At 55.9% G+C, this 18,327-nt stretch overlaps 11 protein-coding genes across 11 annotated transcripts; 3 read left to right on the plus strand and 8 right to left on the minus strand.

The window, feature by feature from the left end:
* Positions 1-722: 722 nt before the first annotated feature.
* MRET_3770 (eukaryotic aspartyl protease) lies at positions 723-1,850 on the plus strand (the record flags this gene model as incomplete). Its single annotated transcript, XM_027630397.1, has 1 exon — positions 723-1,850. The coding sequence occupies one exon, from the start codon at positions 723-725 to the stop codon at positions 1,848-1,850; it is 1,128 nt and encodes a 375-aa protein (XP_027486450.1).
* A 215-nt stretch (positions 1,851-2,065) lies between these two features.
* On the minus strand, positions 2,066-3,751 carry MRET_3771 (deoxyribodipyrimidine photo-lyase; the record flags this gene model as incomplete). The annotated part of the gene is made up of 1 exon (XM_027630398.1): positions 2,066-3,751. One exon carries the CDS (start codon positions 3,749-3,751, stop codon positions 2,066-2,068), a length of 1,686 nt encoding a protein of 561 aa, XP_027486398.1.
* Positions 3,752-4,791: 1,040 nt separating this feature from the next.
* Positions 4,792-5,694, plus strand: MRET_3772 (lipase precursor-like protein; the record flags this gene model as incomplete). Its single annotated transcript, XM_027630399.1, has 1 exon — positions 4,792-5,694. One exon carries the CDS (start codon positions 4,792-4,794, stop codon positions 5,692-5,694), a length of 903 nt encoding a protein of 300 aa, XP_027486448.1.
* Positions 5,695-5,704: 10 nt separating this feature from the next.
* MRET_3773 (MFS family protein) lies at positions 5,705-6,959 on the minus strand (the record flags this gene model as incomplete). Its single annotated transcript, XM_027630400.1, has 2 exons — positions 5,705-6,839; positions 6,865-6,959. 2 exons carry the CDS (start codon positions 6,957-6,959, stop codon positions 5,705-5,707), a joined length of 1,230 nt encoding a protein of 409 aa, XP_027486449.1.
* Positions 6,960-8,255: 1,296 nt separating this feature from the next.
* On the minus strand, positions 8,256-9,780 carry MRET_3774 (multidrug transporter of the major facilitator superfamily; the record flags this gene model as incomplete). The annotated part of the gene is made up of 2 exons (XM_027630401.1): positions 8,256-8,511; positions 8,537-9,780. 2 exons carry the CDS (start codon positions 9,778-9,780, stop codon positions 8,256-8,258), a joined length of 1,500 nt encoding a protein of 499 aa, XP_027486446.1.
* A 133-nt stretch (positions 9,781-9,913) lies between these two features.
* Positions 9,914-11,413, minus strand: MRET_3775 (multidrug transporter of the major facilitator superfamily; the record flags this gene model as incomplete). The annotated part of the gene is made up of 1 exon (XM_027630402.1): positions 9,914-11,413. One exon carries the CDS (start codon positions 11,411-11,413, stop codon positions 9,914-9,916), a length of 1,500 nt encoding a protein of 499 aa, XP_027486447.1.
* A 65-nt stretch (positions 11,414-11,478) lies between these two features.
* MRET_3776 (glutathione S-transferase) lies at positions 11,479-12,180 on the minus strand (the record flags this gene model as incomplete). Its single annotated transcript, XM_027630403.1, has 1 exon — positions 11,479-12,180. The coding sequence occupies one exon, from the start codon at positions 12,178-12,180 to the stop codon at positions 11,479-11,481; it is 702 nt and encodes a 233-aa protein (XP_027486444.1).
* Positions 12,181-12,233: 53 nt separating this feature from the next.
* Positions 12,234-14,579, minus strand: MRET_3777 (mitochondrial intermediate peptidase; the record flags this gene model as incomplete). Its single annotated transcript, XM_027630404.1, has 1 exon — positions 12,234-14,579. The coding sequence occupies one exon, from the start codon at positions 14,577-14,579 to the stop codon at positions 12,234-12,236; it is 2,346 nt and encodes a 781-aa protein (XP_027486445.1).
* A 39-nt stretch (positions 14,580-14,618) lies between these two features.
* Positions 14,619-16,226, minus strand: MRET_3778 (phenylalanyl-tRNA synthetase alpha chain; the record flags this gene model as incomplete). Its single annotated transcript, XM_027630405.1, has 1 exon — positions 14,619-16,226. One exon carries the CDS (start codon positions 16,224-16,226, stop codon positions 14,619-14,621), a length of 1,608 nt encoding a protein of 535 aa, XP_027486451.1.
* Positions 16,227-16,328: 102 nt separating this feature from the next.
* On the plus strand, positions 16,329-17,768 carry MRET_3779 (U4/U6 small nuclear ribonucleoprotein PRP4; the record flags this gene model as incomplete). The annotated part of the gene is made up of 1 exon (XM_027630406.1): positions 16,329-17,768. One exon carries the CDS (start codon positions 16,329-16,331, stop codon positions 17,766-17,768), a length of 1,440 nt encoding a protein of 479 aa, XP_027486452.1.
* Positions 17,769-17,784: 16 nt separating this feature from the next.
* MRET_3780 (large subunit ribosomal protein L24e) lies at positions 17,785-18,318 on the minus strand (the record flags this gene model as incomplete). Its single annotated transcript, XM_027630407.1, has 1 exon — positions 17,785-18,318. One exon carries the CDS (start codon positions 18,316-18,318, stop codon positions 17,785-17,787), a length of 534 nt encoding a protein of 177 aa, XP_027486262.1.
* Between the last annotated feature and the right edge of the window lie 9 nt (positions 18,319-18,327).

Consider the following 18,327-nt stretch of genomic DNA (forward strand, 5'->3'; position numbering starts at 1 on the left):
CACTAACACTAACACTAACACTAACACTAACACTAACACTAACACTAACACTAACACTAACACTAACACTAACACTAACACTAACACTAACACTAACACTCACACTCACACTATCACTCACACTCACACTCACACTCACACTATCACTCACACTCACACTCACACTATCACTCACACTATCACTCACACTCACGCCATCTCTCTTTCACTATGACTCTACCTCTCAAAATTTTCCTGCGCCACAACACTTCTACATGTGATCAAGTCAGCCGTGTTCAGACTTCCTCGTTTTTCCAATTGGATTTTCAGTTGTCTAAGGCGTAGGCTTGGCATTATCGCGCGAATAAAGATTCTCCATGGAAATTCCCTTTTTAGAAATATCTCGCACCATTGTATGGGTATTTCCGTCATGCACCTCCACACGTTCGCATTTACTTACTTGGTCCATGGAACACCGTCAGAAAAAAGTCCCTTCCTCAAAGCCTTTCTGGCTACACTCGCTCGGCGCCATTGCATAATTAATAATCTTGCTTTATTTCATTAGTTGAAATTTATCCCGCCTGCGCCTTAGCCCGCCAAGAGGCGTCACGAGGCCTGCATTACTCCTTCAGTCTTGTCCTATTCGCTCCAATCGGCAATTTATTCATGTGTCATTTTTTCCTGTCATTTTTTGCCATAGCGCCCGCTTAAAATGGTCTGCCGTTCCTTAGCCGTTCCCCACAATGCTTCTTCTTCCCACATTTGCACTTGTGCTTGCCGGCTTCTCGTCCGCCGTGCGCATTGATCTAAGCCGGGATGCCAAGGGTGAACCTTCCTTCGAGGCGGAATTGGAGCACCTTCATCACAAGTACTACGCTCTTTCAAAGCTCCATCATAACAAGACCGGCGAGCACTTGAACGTCATCAACTTGGACCTTTTTAACAAGCAAAAGCGTGCTCATGGCAAGACTCATCTCCGTAAAGCCAAGGCTTGGTCCGGCCACATTGAAGTTGGCTTTCCACCCCAGAAGACGACTGCTGTGTTCGACACGGGCTCGGCAGACTTGGTCTTCGACAAGTCCGACTACAACCCGAAAAAGTCCCTTACGTCCAAGAATCTGCATAAGACCTTTGACTTTGACTACTACGACCGCCATGTCGAAGGCGATCTCTACGCGGACAGGGTCGCTATTGGTGGTGTCAAAGCTTGGAATGTCGCTGTGGGACATGGTAAGGATGACTATAATAAGGACGTATGTGGTGCTACCTTTGGCCTGTCTTTCAGCACTACCACGAGGAGCTTCTTTGACGTGGAGCAGGATGCGTTCATTTGGGCCGCAAAGAAGCAGCACCTCATTCAGTCCAGCACGTATCAATTCACGCTTCGTCCCAACGGCAAGGCCAGTCTCAACGTCGGCAATGTCGACTTTTCCGAGCTGAACAGTCTCATTCACTGGTCGAACAAGAATACGGACAAGACGTTCTGGAGGGCTGACGTCAAACTCAATGGTCACGCTATCAAGAACGCTATTCTCGACACCGGTACGAGCATTATCACGGGTCCCAACGAAGAAGTCGGCAAATTCTTGAAAAAGCTGGATGGTATCAAGGTTGAGCAGGGTGATGATGGTCTTTACCACGGCACCTATGACTGCAAGAACCCTCCGAGAATGGAATTCGAAGTCTTTGGAAAGAAGTTGGTCTTCCCTGAGGCAGCTATGCAGCAGGGATATGTCGGTGACACTTGCACATTCGCCATGGTGGGCTCGAAGGTCATCAATGACTGGATCCTAGGATCGCCCTTCTTCGAGATTGGCTCGTTCATCTTGAACTACGACCTCCGCCACATGGGTGTCGCTCAGTTCACCTAATGTCCCAATGTTGCCCTTGACTGGTGACACTACATCGCATAATCATGTCAGTACCTATCGAGAACGCTTAGCTAGCAATACCCTTTTGTCAAGACGTTCATAGTACGAATTTCTTTGCATGTAATAACACTACATCGTCATCAAGTGGGCCAAATGGGGATGGCCTCCGCAACAAATCGTCCTCTATACAATCGCAGTTAAGATTCATGCCTTTGTCAGGCCAATTTCATTTGTTTGACACGAGGAGATTCCGACGAATTTTTCCTCTTTTGATAATACTCCAATGTGATGCTCCTGCTTTTCTTTAGGTCTACCATGGCGGCCCGATATGTCGGTTCAGCCATGGCCACCATGCTTGGTCGAAAAAGACTCGCCTTGGGCATGTCCATGCGCTCTGCATCGTTCGAGCGCTTCACCCACAAACTCGCGGGGGATGGGCTTGCCATGGCTGACGCTACACTTCGCTTTGGGTGTTCATACATCTCGGCAATATCGCTCGTAGAGGTGCTCTTCAACTCATCCACCCATTGACGCACATAAGCACAGCGCTCATCGAATCGATCGGCCTGACGTGCTGGATTGAAAATGCGGAAGAAAGGCGCAGCGTCCGCTCCTGTGCCTGCGACCCACTGCCAATTCCCTGGGTTGCTGGCTGGATCGGCATCCACTAGCGTGTCCCAGAACCACTCTTCGCCCAGTCTCCAGTGAATTCGCAGGTTCTTGACGAGAAACGACGCCACAACCATTCTCACTCGATTGTGCATCCAGCCCATCTTCCACAACTGACGCATACCGGCATCTACAAGCGGAATGCCAGTGTGTCCCGACCGCCAACAATCATACATGGCTCTTGCATACATCGCCTCAGAGCTTGCCGGTGCGCAACCTTTTTCTTGCTTGAGCTGGGCGGGCGATGCCACCTCAGCCCATGAAAATGCGTCCCATTGGACGTTGTGATTTCGCGTGGCCAAGTCAGGTTGATGGTACAGGAGATGATAGTTGAATTCGCGCCACACCAATTCTCGCTCAAACGTATGAGTCGACTCAATAAAGCTCTTGGAGGTGGATCCAGCGCTACGAGCTCGCCTCACTGCGGAGAGAACTCGGTGCGGACTGATTTCGCCATGTGCCAGATAAGGAGAAAGACGCGATGTCCCTGCTTCGAATGGAATATCGCGAGCGTCCTTATAAGTAGCTAGTGCATGGTCCATGAAGGCTTGGAGAACACGGTGAGCTTCGTCGGATCCAGGTGTCCAGGGAAAAGCGGCTGCCCAGGGCTCTTGGAACTCTGAGGAGGGCCTAGCCCAGTCCAGCACAGTGATATCCTTCTGCTCCGTCAATGCATGCTCCATGCGTGTATACGCCTGTCCGTCTTCGTCTTCGGGCGCACAGGGAGGCTCTTCCAGCAACTGGGGTGAGATGTTGGCAAAGTGCTTGGAAAAGGCCGTGTACACGCGGTATGGTTGTCCCTGTCCCGTCTGAATTTCCCAGGGCTCATGAAGCGTATGCGCAGTGTGGACTCGCTGCTCAATACCAGCGTGAGCCCATATCTCAGCGAAACGTGTATCCTCGTCCTGCGTTGTACCGCCCCATCGTCGATTTACATGAACCGCAGAGAAGGGGAGGGCCGTGGATACAAGGACCTCGGCTATTCTGGGATACGGTGCACGCAGGCAAAAAAGCGGTACGCGCAGTTCTTCGAGTTGCTTACGCAGCTTAGGAAGAGACTTTCTTGTCCACCAGGTAAACGCCTTGCCAGGTAACCGCTGCGTCGGATCTTCGACATAGAATGCGACCACCGCCCCCGCTGACTTGTCTTTGGCAGCTTGTCGGATAGCATGGTACAGCGCCGGGTTATCAAGAGTTCGCATGCATGGCCCTAAAAATGCAAGAACCACCATAATAATAGCGCTGGCGTCGGCACTCGTGGTGGTGTTGGAGTACCAGAGCGAATCTTCTGCACATGGGACCAAGAGCCTGGCGCGGCCACTTTGTTAGGCGGGGAAAATCCGGTATGCGGAATTATCCATCAGCCTGGCCGGGTTGCAAAAATGGCCAATTTTGGACGTATGGGTGGGGGTTGTTGAACTACAACCGCGCTTCGTAGGCACGCACACTAACGTCGACGATGCTATCTGTGTCCTGCCTTTGCCCGTACACTTCGCCATCCTGAAGGCTGGACGGCAGAAACGTCCTCTATGAGCTGCCGTGGATGTCGATGATGCAGGACCGAGTGACTACATCAGGGACTCGGACGCCCTTATGATGTATGCCTTGTGCTTTTTTCAATGCGATTGTCAAATTTCGCAACCTTGCCATGCAACATAGGCGGCCCGTTCCTATACTCTTTAACAAGGACCACCCTGCCTCTTTGGACGCGTGCTCGTCTCCATGCCGCTGCGCTCGAGGACCCTGGCTAGATGATGTGCCCCAAGGCTGCTTCATTGTCTCTACTCGCACTAGGATCACTCGCACCCTTTATTCCGATCGCGACCTCACGCGCTCAGATAGAGGCTGATTGATGGCATCCTATGGCATATTCACGCTATCTCAAGAGAAAGCGGTACAACTGACGAATGATATATCCGCTCCGACATGGCAAGGAAGCGATTGGATTCCGCGTGCACCGTCATACCTTTCGCTGCCATGAGAAGATATCATATGACATGACATGTACCAAAAACATGGTCGACGTGAACATATTGAGAAATGTACGTATGTGGCATGATGATGCCGTGCTGCGGCTTCCTAATTCTGCCAACGACGTCACACGACAGCCCCTTTAGGGTCACAAATATGTTGGTTCCGTGTGGCTTGGATTCTCTGTAAGTGCACGTGCTCCATGCATCGTATGAAAAAGGTGCCTTGAACGCAGACTCGCATACCCACCGAGCTTGGGTATAAATGGATGGGGTGCTGAGCAGCCACGCGCCTACCAACGATGCGCTTCCTTGCTTTTCTGCTGTGCCTGGTCCCTCTTGCTCTGTGTATCATTGAGCCCCGTGGTATTGATGGTCCTACCTCCCACGAGGCTCCTACGGACCTGCCTATCGACTGGCACATTCTCTCACAGGCAGCGGGTATGGCCCACGAGCCCTACTGTCTGTTCGGCGACATTGGTGACCGTGTCGGCGATGCGGAAGTACTGTGGAGCAAGGGACACGGCGTCGTGATTCAGCGTGTCAAGATCTTCCATTCCAAGTCGTTGGGTGTGACGGTGAGCTTTGAAGGCACCACCGCCAGTCTGCTTTCCATCTTGCACGATGTGAATGCAGCTCTGATTGATCCTCCGAAGGAAGTGGCACCTGCGTACTGCGAAGGCGTTAAGCTGTTTGCTGGCTTCAGCAATGCCTACATGGAACTGAGGGATGAAGTCTACGAGCAGATTGTCAAGTTCCAGAAGCAGTTCAACGACAAGCGCGTAACGACCACGGGTCACTCGCTCGGTGCCGCCATGGCCGTGCTGGCTGCCATGGACCTGAACAAGCGCCTGGATGACGGCATCTACCGCTCCTTTGCCTTTGGTATGCCGCGCACCGGTAACGGCGCCTTTGCCAACGATGTGGACAAGAAGATCGGCGGTCGCTTCTTCTACATTGTCAACGGTCGCGACTGGGTGCCTCGTGTGCTCCCGCGTGAGCTGGGCTTCCAGCACCCATCGGGCCAGATCTGGATCAACCCACCCAGCACGACCCACTGGAAGTACTACCCTGGCCAGGAGAACCACTACGGTGCCAACTCGGAAGACCCTATCCTGACCTTTGACGACCACCACGGCATCTACTTCCACACCGGCCTTGGCCATGGCCCTGGCAAATGCCCCGCCTCTGTGGGAACGGCCTAATTGCGCATAGTCAAGCCTTTCTCAAAACGTGCCACCCCGCCTTGTGTGCGCGAGCCATGACAAGGCACATAGTTGCGGCACACATAATACATGCACTAAACAGCTGCACACCAAGATAATACGACCCGTCATGCATGTCCAGTAGTCGACCAGCCACCGGTGGGCCCACCAACATGCCAAGGCCACCGACAAAGTACGACATACCGATGCGTGTCCCCACCTCCTTCGGGTCGGAAGTAATCTCGGCAACGACGGCTGGTGTAATGGCGACAACAGTGCCTGAAGTGATACCATAGAGCACAATGTATACAATAATACTAGCCGGAGAGTGTATGCCAATCCAGCCAAAGTTGAGCACGGCGCTGGCAAATATCATCGGGACATACATATTCAATGGACCAAAATAATCTGAAAGGAGTGCAGGGACAAGTCGCCCGATGATGCTTGTCGCCTTGAGAATCGGCACCATGTAGGGAGACAAGTCCTCGGACATGTGGCTCGGCCCACTGGCATACGACGTCACGTAGTAGTAAGGCACGTAAATGCCCATGAGGCAAAAAAACTCGCTCACCACGTACCATGCATAGGATGGCTCACGAAATGCATGAAGCAGTAACAATGGGCGGATCTCTTTTGTGCCAGATACGCGGCGTATCACCGCAAGCGATATGACAAAGGTGCCTAGAGCCAGGAATCCCATGACCCGAAATGCATAGCCGAATCCGATGTCCGGCTCTGTTTGGTTGAAGACAATAGGATAAATGATGCTTCCCAGACTGCTTCCCACCGACGAGATGCCGAGGGCAAGTCCCTTCCGTCGACGACAATGAGTGACACACACCATAACACTCGGAATGTACAGAAGACTGCTCCCGATCCCAATGCAGAATCCTTGTGCCAAGAGAACTTGGTAAAAGCGAGTACACAGACTCGTCATCATCATCCCAAAGGTAACGAGAAATGCCCCTATCCACACAAGGATCGTCATGAATCCCATGTCGTACAAGGGACCTACAAGCTGCGATAGGATAAGCGTCAGACATGCTTGGACTGATCCGATCCATGATATATCAAAGGACGACCGATGTGACAAGAAATGCGCCTTGTAATATGCCTGGAATGTACCAAAGCTGTTGACAATCCCCCTGGTGTGAATCAACCATTGCTTACCATGAGTTGAAGAACAGGAAGAACGAACCCACAACATAGAGCCAGGCAGTCCATGGAATTGGGCTATGCCATGGCTCCTGCTCGTGGAGAACCATGTTGCATAGTGTCTAGTCCTTGCACACTATGCGCCGTGCGTCCATGTCCTCTCGCTCACGTGGCGCCGTGTAGGCGGGAAATGACTCACACGCGCGTCCCCTGGTTACTGGCAATTCTGTCAAATCAACCCGATCTTTCCTGGGATGCCGTTCTCGTCCATGGAAACATAATTCCTCGCCTCCTTGACGCGCGCAATTTTCCTCATGGGTAAAATGGTATAGATAGATTCTCGTCGCGCATGCCAAGTGTACCGACGGTCAACCATGTCACCTTCCAGTCATTCCCAGTTGGCGCGTCGCCGTGTGTATTATCTTGGTGTTATGCATTGTAGGATGCCTTTCCTCAGTATTCGTGCTTGAACTCACCCCGTTTGGCCTCCCTCTTCATGGTCAGTTCCATTGACAAGAAAGCGAGTGCCATGCCATGCACGCTTCACGTGTTCATCTCTGCGGTGCTTGGTTTGTATTGTTGGTCCCTGCTCGATCACTGATGCGACGTGAACGACGTATTATACTCCTCATACAATGTCACAAAACAATCCAAGTTGTCCAGCACGGTACTCATATGCGGCGGCTCGCACTGGCCACGTTGCGAAAAATGGGACGTACCTGCATATACAAATTGTTGAGGGATGGAGAAAAAAGAATTTTTGCGTGTCTTGGTGTTTGCTGCCATACGCTTCTCAAGAGGGCCAAGGGACCATGCGCTTCCCTAGAGATGTTTTGAGCGGATCCAGCATCGCATAATCCACGTATTCGTTCACGCACCTTATTCCATCGATTACCACGCCTACATAACATCAGAGTTAGTGACCGAAGTCCACTATCACTTCTCATCGTGCCGAGACTGATCACGCTGCCAACATGAACGCAAGAGCGCGCGTTCTAAGATAGCTTTTTTGCAGTTGACCAACAAATTCACACATTCGTTGTGCATCATGCCAAAGACATTCCATGATCCATTGGGCACGTCGAAAAAAAAGAGCGCGACTCGCCCTGCATGTCCATAAACGCCGGCCAAAGAAGCCATGCAGTTCGAGAAAATCTGCACGGAGAAGATGTATCAAGCGTCAGGAATTCAGGCGACAAGAGTAGCCATTACGCTTCGCACACGAAACAGGTACAACGAAAAAATACAACTTTTGATCAAAAGCTACACGGTGACTCAAGCGTGATGGATCTTGGATCCATGTAAACTATGTGGCCTCGTTTAAAGGTGGGATATGTGACATATAAAACAGGGGATTTACGCAGGCCAGGCAACTGTGGGGGAAAGCCTTGACGCTCCAAGCGGAGTTAGTAAGAGGAGGCATGTCGAGTCTCACGCTTTTCTTGCCAGCGTGGCCCAAACCGAACGAGGAGAAACGTAACCGGGATAGGACATACCAACGCCACCAGGGAATACAAGGTAAAAGTCCAGCCCGTCCCGATACCGTCGATGATATATTGCGTCACGGCGACTATCACGGCGCTTAGTATGCACCGAGAGATATTGACAGACGCAATGATTGAAGCACCGAGATCTGGGTATAAGTCAATCAGCAGCGCATTGCTAAGGTCAGCATGCGATCACGTACATAGCAGTGAAATACATCATTGATACGGTCATGGTAAAAAAGACAATGGTCAATGGAGCAGCAATGTGCACACGCTTATCCAGGCACCATGCAAAGGCCATAACACCGCAGCAAAAGATCACGTTGAAAATGGGACCCAATTTCAATCGAGCTTTGTACAGATTCAAGCGGAGACCATGCTTCCTTTTAGCACGTTGGTATTCGGAATCAATTAAACGACCCGACAAGATACTGCCCAATGCAAAACCTGCACCCAATGGCAGGTAGCACAACCCAATCACGATGGTATTGTAGTCATAGTTCGAAGCAAGAATGGGCGAGAAAAAGGAAGACGTGACAGAAAACAGGGCAAACGGAATAGCATAGGACGCCACCAGCAACGAAATATCCAGTTGGCCATAGACCAGCCAAGGCTTCTCGAATCCCATTTGACGGATGCTCAAAGTAGACACTGGATGCATGAGCGGCGGTGCTCGCTCGTTCGCGCCTGGCTTGGGTGTCCATCGCATCGGCACCCACGGTTTCCATATACCACGAGGCTGCCGAGACCCATCGCCCATCAACTTTCGGAGTGTCTCTGGCAGAAACAAGGCCAGCACCACATTTAACAGACCGCCAAATGCTGCCAGGAAAAAAAAGGGGGCGTGCCAATCCCAGCGATGCGATACCAAACCGCCCACCACGGGAGCGACGCACGGACCAAGCAATACACCTGACTGAAAATAGCTCATGTACCGTCCCCGCTCCTTTCTCCGAGCTATGTCGCCGATGAGACCGGCACCAATAGCCATAGCACTGCTGGAGCCAAATGCCTGTACCATGCGCAGCACCAGTAGAAGCCAAAAGGTATTCGAGAAGGCCAGACCAAGGTTGGCCCCGAGCAAGACCGTAAAGGTGCTGAGCAAGATAGGACGACGACCCAGCTGATCGGAGAGCGGACCCCAGAAAGAGGGCGAGAGTCCCTGGAACACCAAATACAGAGTGACAGAGAGCAGCGTGTCCGCTCGAGAGATGTGCAATTTCTTGCTAATCTCGTCCAGTGCGGGCACGTAAATAGTGCTGGAAAATGGACTCATGAATCCAGATACACTTGCCAACGCCACTATCATCACCTTGGCCCATGGTAGCAACGATGAAAAGGCTTCCGCGTCCGGGTCGACGACTGGCTTGCTGAGTGGCAAATCCTGCCGCTCTTCATCCTGCGGTGGCCGTGTGCGAAGCTGTGTCGTTTCTTGGGAGCCCATGTCAATTCTACGACGCTACACTTAGAGTCGCTACGGCCTATATCTGCGGGCACTCCCAAGTGGATCGCAGTCGAGCCTAGACACAAATGGAACAGAGGAAAGATGCATATGTACGACCATGTTTATCTACAATTTATTCACGTGACACACACTCACGCCTGTGCTTCCAGGTGGGACCGTACCGCATCACCGCCCATGCCATGGGCATCGGGGCCAAGAGGGAGACCAGCCCAAAGATAGTCTGCGTCCATCCATAGCCAATGGCATCAATAATGTACTGGGAGGCAGCAACGAAGCCTGCGGCTGTGAGGCATCGGCCAATGTTCAAGGCTGCCGTGACAGAGGCTGCTCGTTGGGGATATATGTCGACCAGCACCGTGTTGATGCAATTAAAGTACATCACAGCGAACCAGCTGGCGAAAAATTGCATGATCAGCGGTGCGGCCAGGTAAATGGTATAATTCAGCAGCCACCCATTGACAATGAAAAAGACCGAGAACAGGATGTTGAAGAGGGGCATGTACTTCATTCGAACGTGATGAAGGTTCAATTGGTCGCCATGCACGCCCATGGCCCTCGCGTATTCGCGATCCAAGAGATGGCCCACGGCGATGCTTCCCGCAGCACTGCCGCACCCAATGCCCAAGAAGCAAAGACCCATCTGCCACGAATTCAATTCGTAATTATCATACAGCACGGGCGACAGGCACGAGCTCATCAATGTGAAACTTCCGAAGGGAATGGCGTAGGTGGCGATCATCAAGGCCACGTCTGGCTGGCCATACATCCGCCACGGTTTGTCGAAACCCATCGTCTTGATGTGAAGCTTGGGTGGCATCTTCATCGGCTTGGGTTTCGTCCCGTAGGTCCTTTTTGTCCACAGAGGAACGATCGTTCGCCACACTCCCACGGGCTGCAGGGACCCATTGCCGACCAAGGCACGAAGAGACTCAGGCAGAAAGAAGATCAAAAAGATCATGTACACACCTCCAAACGCACTGAGGAAGAAAAAGACACCGTGCCAATTCCACGCCTGCGCCATGAAACCGCCCACGATCGGACCAATCGATGGGCCGAGCAAGGTGCCAAACTGAAAGTAGCCCATATACGAGCCGCGCTCTTTTTGCTGCGACACATCGCTAATGCATCCGGCGCCAATCGCGATGGCGCTGCTGGCGCCACACGCCTGGAGCATGCGCAGGACCAGCAGGAGCCAGTACACATTCGTAAAGGACAGACCCAGGTTGGCCGCCAGAAAGACCAAGAACGTGCATACGAGGATAGGCCGACGGCCATAGGTATCTGAGAGAGGAGCCCATATGGAGGGCGAAAGGCCCTGGAAGATCAGGTACGTCGTCAACGAGAGCAGTGCCTGCGCCGATGAGATATGCAGGTGCCGCGAGATATCTGGCACAGCCGGCATGTATATATTGATGGCAAACGGACTCATGAAGCCTGAGGCGGACGCCACCGTGACGATGAATACCTTGAGAGGCCGCGGAAAGGCCGAGTACGGCTCATCTGCCACTACTGTCTCGGCCTCTTTGCCCTCCTCTTGTACGGCAGGCGTCTCAGCCTCGTGTGATGCCTTTGATTCTATGTCCAGGGACGATGCATGTTCCGATGAGGACATGAAAAAAAAAAATCGGTGAGAAAATCTGTACGCCATATCCTACGTGCCACACGTGGCTGATACCTCTAGAGTTTGGCGTAGTCGTACGGGCCACCCTTTTCGTAGGCACGAAGGTAGGCGGGTCGCTTGTGCACCATGTCCACCCAGTTCTTGATGGGCTCAGGCACTCGGCTCGCGTCCAAGCGACCAGACGTGATGGCCTCCATCGGGAAGAGCATCTGGTAGTCCGCCGCTGTGGGGTTGCCGTCCTTGTCGCCACCGGCGAACCACGCGCGGCCATCGCTCTTTTCTTGCGTGAGCGCATCAGCGGACAGCTTGATCATGGCATCCAAGTCGCGGTCGATCAGAAGACGGCGGACCTGGTTTCCGACCATGTTCAGAATAGGGCGGATAAAGAATGGCGCTTGGGTGGGGAGCAGCATGAAAATCAGGAGGAGCACGAGCTTGGGCATCAGGCTGGCCTCGCTAAACTGCGTCCAAAAGTCATTGTCGTCTTCGCGCTCCTTCGTAGGCACGCCGCGGCCATTGCCGTAGTACTTGATGAGGTAGTTGATGATGGCGCCACTTTCCGCCACCACCTTGTTGCCCCGGTCCGTGTCGGTGATGACGGGGCTCTTGCCGAGGGGATGCACGTCCCTCAGCTCCTTAGGCGCTAGGTGATCTGCGCCTCGCTGGTAGAACTTGATCTCATACGGGATCTCGAGCTCCTCGAGCACCCAGAGAATCCGCTGCGACCGCGAGTTGTTGAGGTGGTGTACAATAATCATGGTGGGAGTGCACGGACGGACTCCACGGACATCGGCTTTCTATGTGACACGCACTATGGGAGCTCGTAGCTCGTTGGGCAGCCCAGGCCCCACCGGCCAATCGTTTCCATCGCACGCGAGTCGCCGTGCGCGATATCGTCCTCCTTCAAGAGACGGGCGAGCATGTGCCAGGGGTTCTTGCCACCGCCGTATCGGAGCACTTGGTTCTTGAACTCTTCGCCCGCTTCACGCGACAGGGGCTGTTTGGCAAACACCTTATCCCACACTCGCGCGGCAATCGCACGATCAAAGAGGTAGCTGTAGTACGTCGCGCCGTACCCAAACAAGTGCCCAAACTGGCCCTGCCATGTCGCATTCGGCACCGGCGGGAAAAGCCCCATCTCCGCCTGCAGTGCCTCGAGCTCCTTGGACGTCGAGAAGGTCGGCGCACCGGCGCGACTCGAGTGGTACCGCTGATCCAGCGACGCTAGCAGAATCTGCTGGTGCGCATCCAGCGCATCCAGCCTCTTTTGCGTATCCAGGTGTTGCTGCAACTGGTGGTATGGGAGCGGCGAGCCGGTGCGGTGGTGGTGCGCTGTGAGCTGGACCACCTGAGGATGGACCAAAAAGTGCTCCATGAGAATCGACGGCAGCTCGACAAAGTCTGTCGCGCATCGTGTGCCTGACACATTGTGGAACTCGGTGCGTCCGATCATGGAGTGGATCGCATGTCCCATCTCGTGGAAGAGCGTCTCGACGTCGTGCCAGCGGAGCAGACTCGCCCCGCCATGGCCCATGCCGGGAAAGTCCGTCATGAGGACGACCACCGGCAGCTGAAAGCGACCGGGCCGTCCGCGACCCGGAGCGCCCACGACCCCCAGCAAATGCTCGGTAGATGTGTCGGCCGGCAGCTCAGGACTCGCGCCGAGCTCTACATCCAGGTGCGCGTCATCCTGGTCGATGCGGCGAGAGCACCGCACGGTGTAATGCGCGGCACTGGGCGGCTTTCCCTCGCGCGAGTACAAGTCACAGTAAATCGTGCCAATCACGCCGCCTTCCGTCTCGTCGACCACCTCGAGCTTCAGCACGTCGGGATGCCACACTTCCCCAGGCTGCGTCTCAGCCGCACGGAAGTGGATGCCGTACAACAGGTAAAACAGGCGCGACAAGCCCGTAAACACCGAGCCGAGCGACAGGTACGGCGACAGGGGCGTCAGCTGCGCCGGCTGATGCAGTTGGAGGTACGCCTCCGCGTAAAAGTCGCGGTCCCAAATGTCCATGTGGCTCGTGCCTTCTAGCTTGTGCTTCAGCGCGCCGAATTCAGCGATCATCTGCTGCGCAGCCGGGCGCTGCGCATGCGCCATCAGCCGCAAAAAGCTCGATACGTGCTCGGACGATCCGGCCATCTTGTCCACGAGCGCCATTTCCGCCGCGCTCTCCTTGCCAGTGAGCCTGGCTAGCTCGTAGCGCGTGCGCAAGAGCTGCTCGAGAATCGCCACGGGCACGTCGCGGCCCGTGTACGACATCATGTAGGCAAGGCGCCGCGCCTCTGGATTCGGTGCGTGCCTGCTGATATAATGCAACTCCCAGCTCCCAGGCACGACCGAGATGGTCTTGGCCGGCCGCAGTCGCAGCAGGCTCTGGCCCAGGAGGGACAGATCGAGGCCCTGGAGGAGCTCGGTGGGAAACTCGATCACCGCATCGCTCGTGCCTGTGGACATGTCCTGCAAAAAGGCACGCCCCAGCACCATGATCTGATCACTCAGGTCCACGAACCGCTCGCGCTCGCGCGGCGGCAGGTGGATGCCCGACTTTTCAAAGTCGCGCAGAAAGATGAGCGCCACGGCCTGGGCTTCCTTCGACAGCTGCTGGTACAACTGCGAGTCGTCCATCACGCGGCGCAAGGCATCGTACAGCTCCGTGTGTGTATTGAGCACGTTCATGTAGTTGCACAGGTACTCATACGCATCGTTCGCGGCCGTCGCCCAGGCCTTGTCTGGATGCGCATGCCGGACGAGCTCGGCCATGTCAATGACGCCACACAGCATATCACTCAGCCGGTCCAGGTGCTGAACGACCAGCGCCGTCTCTCGAGGCGTATGCGCCCGGGATATCCTATTCACGAGCAACTGGCACCGCACCAACGTCCGCTGCGCCAGCAGCACAAAGTCCTGCGGCGCTCGCAAATGCCCAATCTGGAACAGACCCGTAGGCGCCCCGGCCGTCCGCGCCGCCGCGGCGCGTGACGACGTGTCCAGCAGCTCTTGGAGCACGCCATGATCACGCTCCACACTCGGCGGCACGCCCATCTCGATCGCCGTGACGGACGCAGCGTCTGACCGCGTCAGATGCAGCGGGCGGCCGCCCACGACGTGGCGCATCGGCCGCACGCACACTCTCCGAGCCAGGTGGCGAAGCATGGGGTGGAAGAACGTTACAAAAGTGGAGGGCTGACCTATTTAAAACCGCACCGCCGGCGCTCGTTCCACACTGTCCAGGGGCACCTTGTGTCCGACGAGGTGGCGGATGTCCTTGATGCCGTAGCGGATCATCGTGGGGCGCTCGAGACTCAGGCCCCAGCCAAGGACATTGACATTCTCGGGCAGGCCCATAGGACGCAGCATTTCAGGGCGGAACATGCCGCTATTGCCGATCTCGACCCACTTTCGCAGGCCTTCGTGATATGAAAAGATTTCGAGACTCGGCTCCGTGTAGGGGTTGTACGCCGGCTTGAAGCGCAGGTTCTTGACGCCCATCTTGGAGAAGAAGACCTGCATGAAGCCAATGAGGTCACCCAGCGTGATGCCATAGTCGGCCACGACGCCCTCGACCTGGTGGAATTCGGCGAGATGGGTCGCATCCACCGCCTCGTTCCGGAACACGCGGTCGATGGAGAAGAGCTTGGCGGGCTGGAAGCCGCCCGGCTGGTTCGCGATCGCATAGAGCATCGCCGACGACACGGCCGTCGTGTGCGTACGCAGCACCAGCTTCTCCGTCACACTGCGGTCAAATGGGTACCTGTAGCCAATGGACCCAAAGTCGCCCTTCTCGTGCACCTGCACAACTCGCCTCAGGTAGTCTTCTGGCACCTCGGCGGCCGCTGGCGGATCCGCGACAAAGAATGTGTCCTGCACATCGCGCGCAGGGTGCTGCTGCGGCACAAAGATCGAGTCAAAGCACCAGAAACTCGAGTCGACGAAGCGATTCGTCGGCATTTCGGAGAAGCCCATATCGAAGAAAATGTGTCGGAACTCTTCGCGCACCTTGAGCAGCGGATGCAGCGCACCCGACGGCGGCAGCACGCCCTCTGCATCAAAGTTGTACTTTTTGAACGCTGCCTTTTTCCATGCACCGGAAGCGAGCATATCGGCCGTCAAATCCGTCTCGAGCTTCTGGACCGTCAGCGCAAACTGAGGCCCCTTGCTCATCGAAAACGTCAGCCACTTCCGCTGGCCGATCATCTTGCGCTTCTTCAGCTCAGCGAGCTTCTTGTCCGCGCCGTCTCCCCGCAAAGTGCCGGTCCTGGCCACCTCCAGCAGCTCGGCACGCGTCTCATCCTCCAGCGCCTGTCCCAGCATGGCCTCGGCACGCGCAAAGCTTCCGTCAGGCAGGCGGCGCGCCATCTTGTTGCGGAACGCGCGCGACTGTGCCAGCTTGAACGTATCCTTCCCCAGCTGCGCCTCCAAATCCTGCTGCGCACGCCCCTCGCCCGACTCAGGCAGCAGCGTCCACAGACGGTACTCAGGCGAGCCCAGGCGCACCGTTTGACGGCCATCCAGCGTCAGGAACACGGGCTGGTGATCCATACTCCGGAACTCAATCATCTCCTTGCTCTGCAGCGAAAGAAGCACACCCTGCAGCGACAGCTGCCACGCCGCGGCCGCCTTGTGCGCTGCCTCCTCGGCCTGCAGATCTTCCTGGTCCTGGGCATCACTGGTACTCCGCAAAATACGCTCCGCCTGCTCCTCCAGCGAGAGCGGCTGTGTGGGAGCAAGCGAGCGCGAATCCTGGATGTGACCACCCGCTGCCTCGATGCTAGCGAGCACCTGCTCCGCACTCTGCGCCATGTCGTTGCAAGGCAAGGCGCCCGACAGGGACAGCCTCACCAACCAGTCTAGGCACGTGACCTCGACTTGGCTTCGCGCGCCTCGCCAGCGAGACGCTTGGCCATGGCCGATCAGAGTGTGGCGTGGGACGAGCTCGACACGCAGGGGCCCCCGAGTGCGAGCGATGCGGCCGCGCATGCCATGCTAGAGCATCGAAAGCTCGCACAAAAGGTGCCTGTGCCGACCTCGGACACCCAGGTCCGCGAGCGCTTGCGGCACTACCACGAGCCCATCACGCTCTTTGGCGAGCGCGAGCCGGATCGCCGGGCGCGTCTCTTGCACGTCCTCATAGACAGGCACGGAAAAAACGCCGTGCATGTTTCGCACGCGCCCCAGGCACCTGAGGAAGACGAGGAAGAAGACGAGGAATTCTACACCGAGGGATCCCACGACTTGCTGATCGCTCGTCGACGCATGGCCGCCTTTTCACTCCAGCGCGCCAAGGAGCGCCTTCGCCAGCAGTGCCAGGAATCCACGGCATCCATGCAAGAAGTCGCTGCGCTTCGTCAGACGGTGCTGGAGCCGCTCAAGTCGTATACGAGTCTCGGCACCCAAGTCGCTGCCGAGCGCCCCGTGTCCGTCGTGCGCTTCTCTCCCGACGCCTCTCTCTTGGCCACAGGCAGCTGGTCAGGCAAGGCGTCTCTATGGAGTATACCCAACGCCACGCCATGCGGCACCATGCACGCCCACGAAGACCGTATCACGGGCCTCGCATGGCATCCACGCGCCACGATCGGCCAGCCACGCTCCGCGATCCATATGGCTACCGGCGCCGGCGACGGCGCCTTATGCACATGGTCACTCGAAAGTGAACGACCCCTCTCCGTGCTGCGCGGACACGAGGCGCGCGTGTGCCGCATTGCATTCCATCCTATGGGCGATTACTTGGCCAGTGCGTCGTTTGACGGCACATGGCGACTGTGGGACGTCGCGCGCGCCCAAGAGCTGATGCTGCAGGAGGGACACAGCCGCGAAGTGTACGCGATCGATTTTCAAGGCGACGGCGCACTCGTCGCGTCTGGCGGCCTCGATGCCATCGGTCGCGTGTGGGACACGCGCACCGGACGCACGGCCATGGTCCTAGATGGCCATGCGCGCGAGATTCTCGGACTGGCCTTCGCACCGAATGGGTATCAGCTCGTTTCGACATCGGGAGACGACACGGCCCGTGTTTGGGACCTGCGCATGCTCCGCAGCTTGTACACGATTCCCGCGCACCACTCGTCCGTCGCCGATGTGCGCTTCTTTCACGCAGCAGAAAGCTCCCTTCCTTCGATGGATGAAGACGGCTCGGATACCCACTCGCTCAGCCGCTCGGGACTGTACTTTGCCACGGCCGGCTACGATGGCCTCGTCAAGATATGGAGCGCCGACGACTGGCAGCTGGTCAAGTCGCTGCGTGGCGACGCCGGCAAGGTCATGAGCGTCGACATCAGCTCCGATGGCCAGTACGTGGCCAGTGGCGAATGGGCTCGCACTTTCAAGCTTTGGGGACATGTATAGATCACTATTGTACAACTTACTCTTGCATATCCATCGACATGCCTTGGTCGCCGGCGCTGACAAGCGCACTCTTGCGCGCGGCCACCTTGACTTTTTGGCGCTCGTCCTTCGCAGCATCGGCTTGGATCGCCTTGCGCAGATGCTGGTGGCGGTGCACGGCAAGACGATCGACCTGCTTGGCCTTTTCCTTGACATTGCCACCAGCGGCCTTGGACATACGAGCACGGTAAAAGGCGCGCTCGCGACGGGCCTTGATCTCCTGGATGCGTTGCATGGCACTCAGCGTCGCGGTGACAAGATCACGGTCGTAGCGCACAGGCACATTGCGGCGCTTCTCAAACTCGAGCGTCGCGTCGACCGTCATTTCCTTGCCGGCCGCCTTACGGAACGCCTTCGTCCAACGCACCTTGCGTGGGTTTCGCTTCATCTTAAAGTTCTTATGGCATTTCGACTTGCAGAATCGGAATACTTTCGAGTCATTCCGCACAAACACGATACCGCGACCGGGGTACGACGGTGCCGAGCAAAAGTAGCAATGCTCAACCCTCATGGTGGCCGA

The sequence above is a fragment of the Malassezia restricta genome, chromosome VII (genome assembly GCF_003290485.1).
Source record: "Malassezia restricta chromosome VII, complete sequence".
NCBI classification, from domain to species: Eukaryota; Fungi; Basidiomycota; class Malasseziomycetes; order Malasseziales; family Malasseziaceae; genus Malassezia; species Malassezia restricta.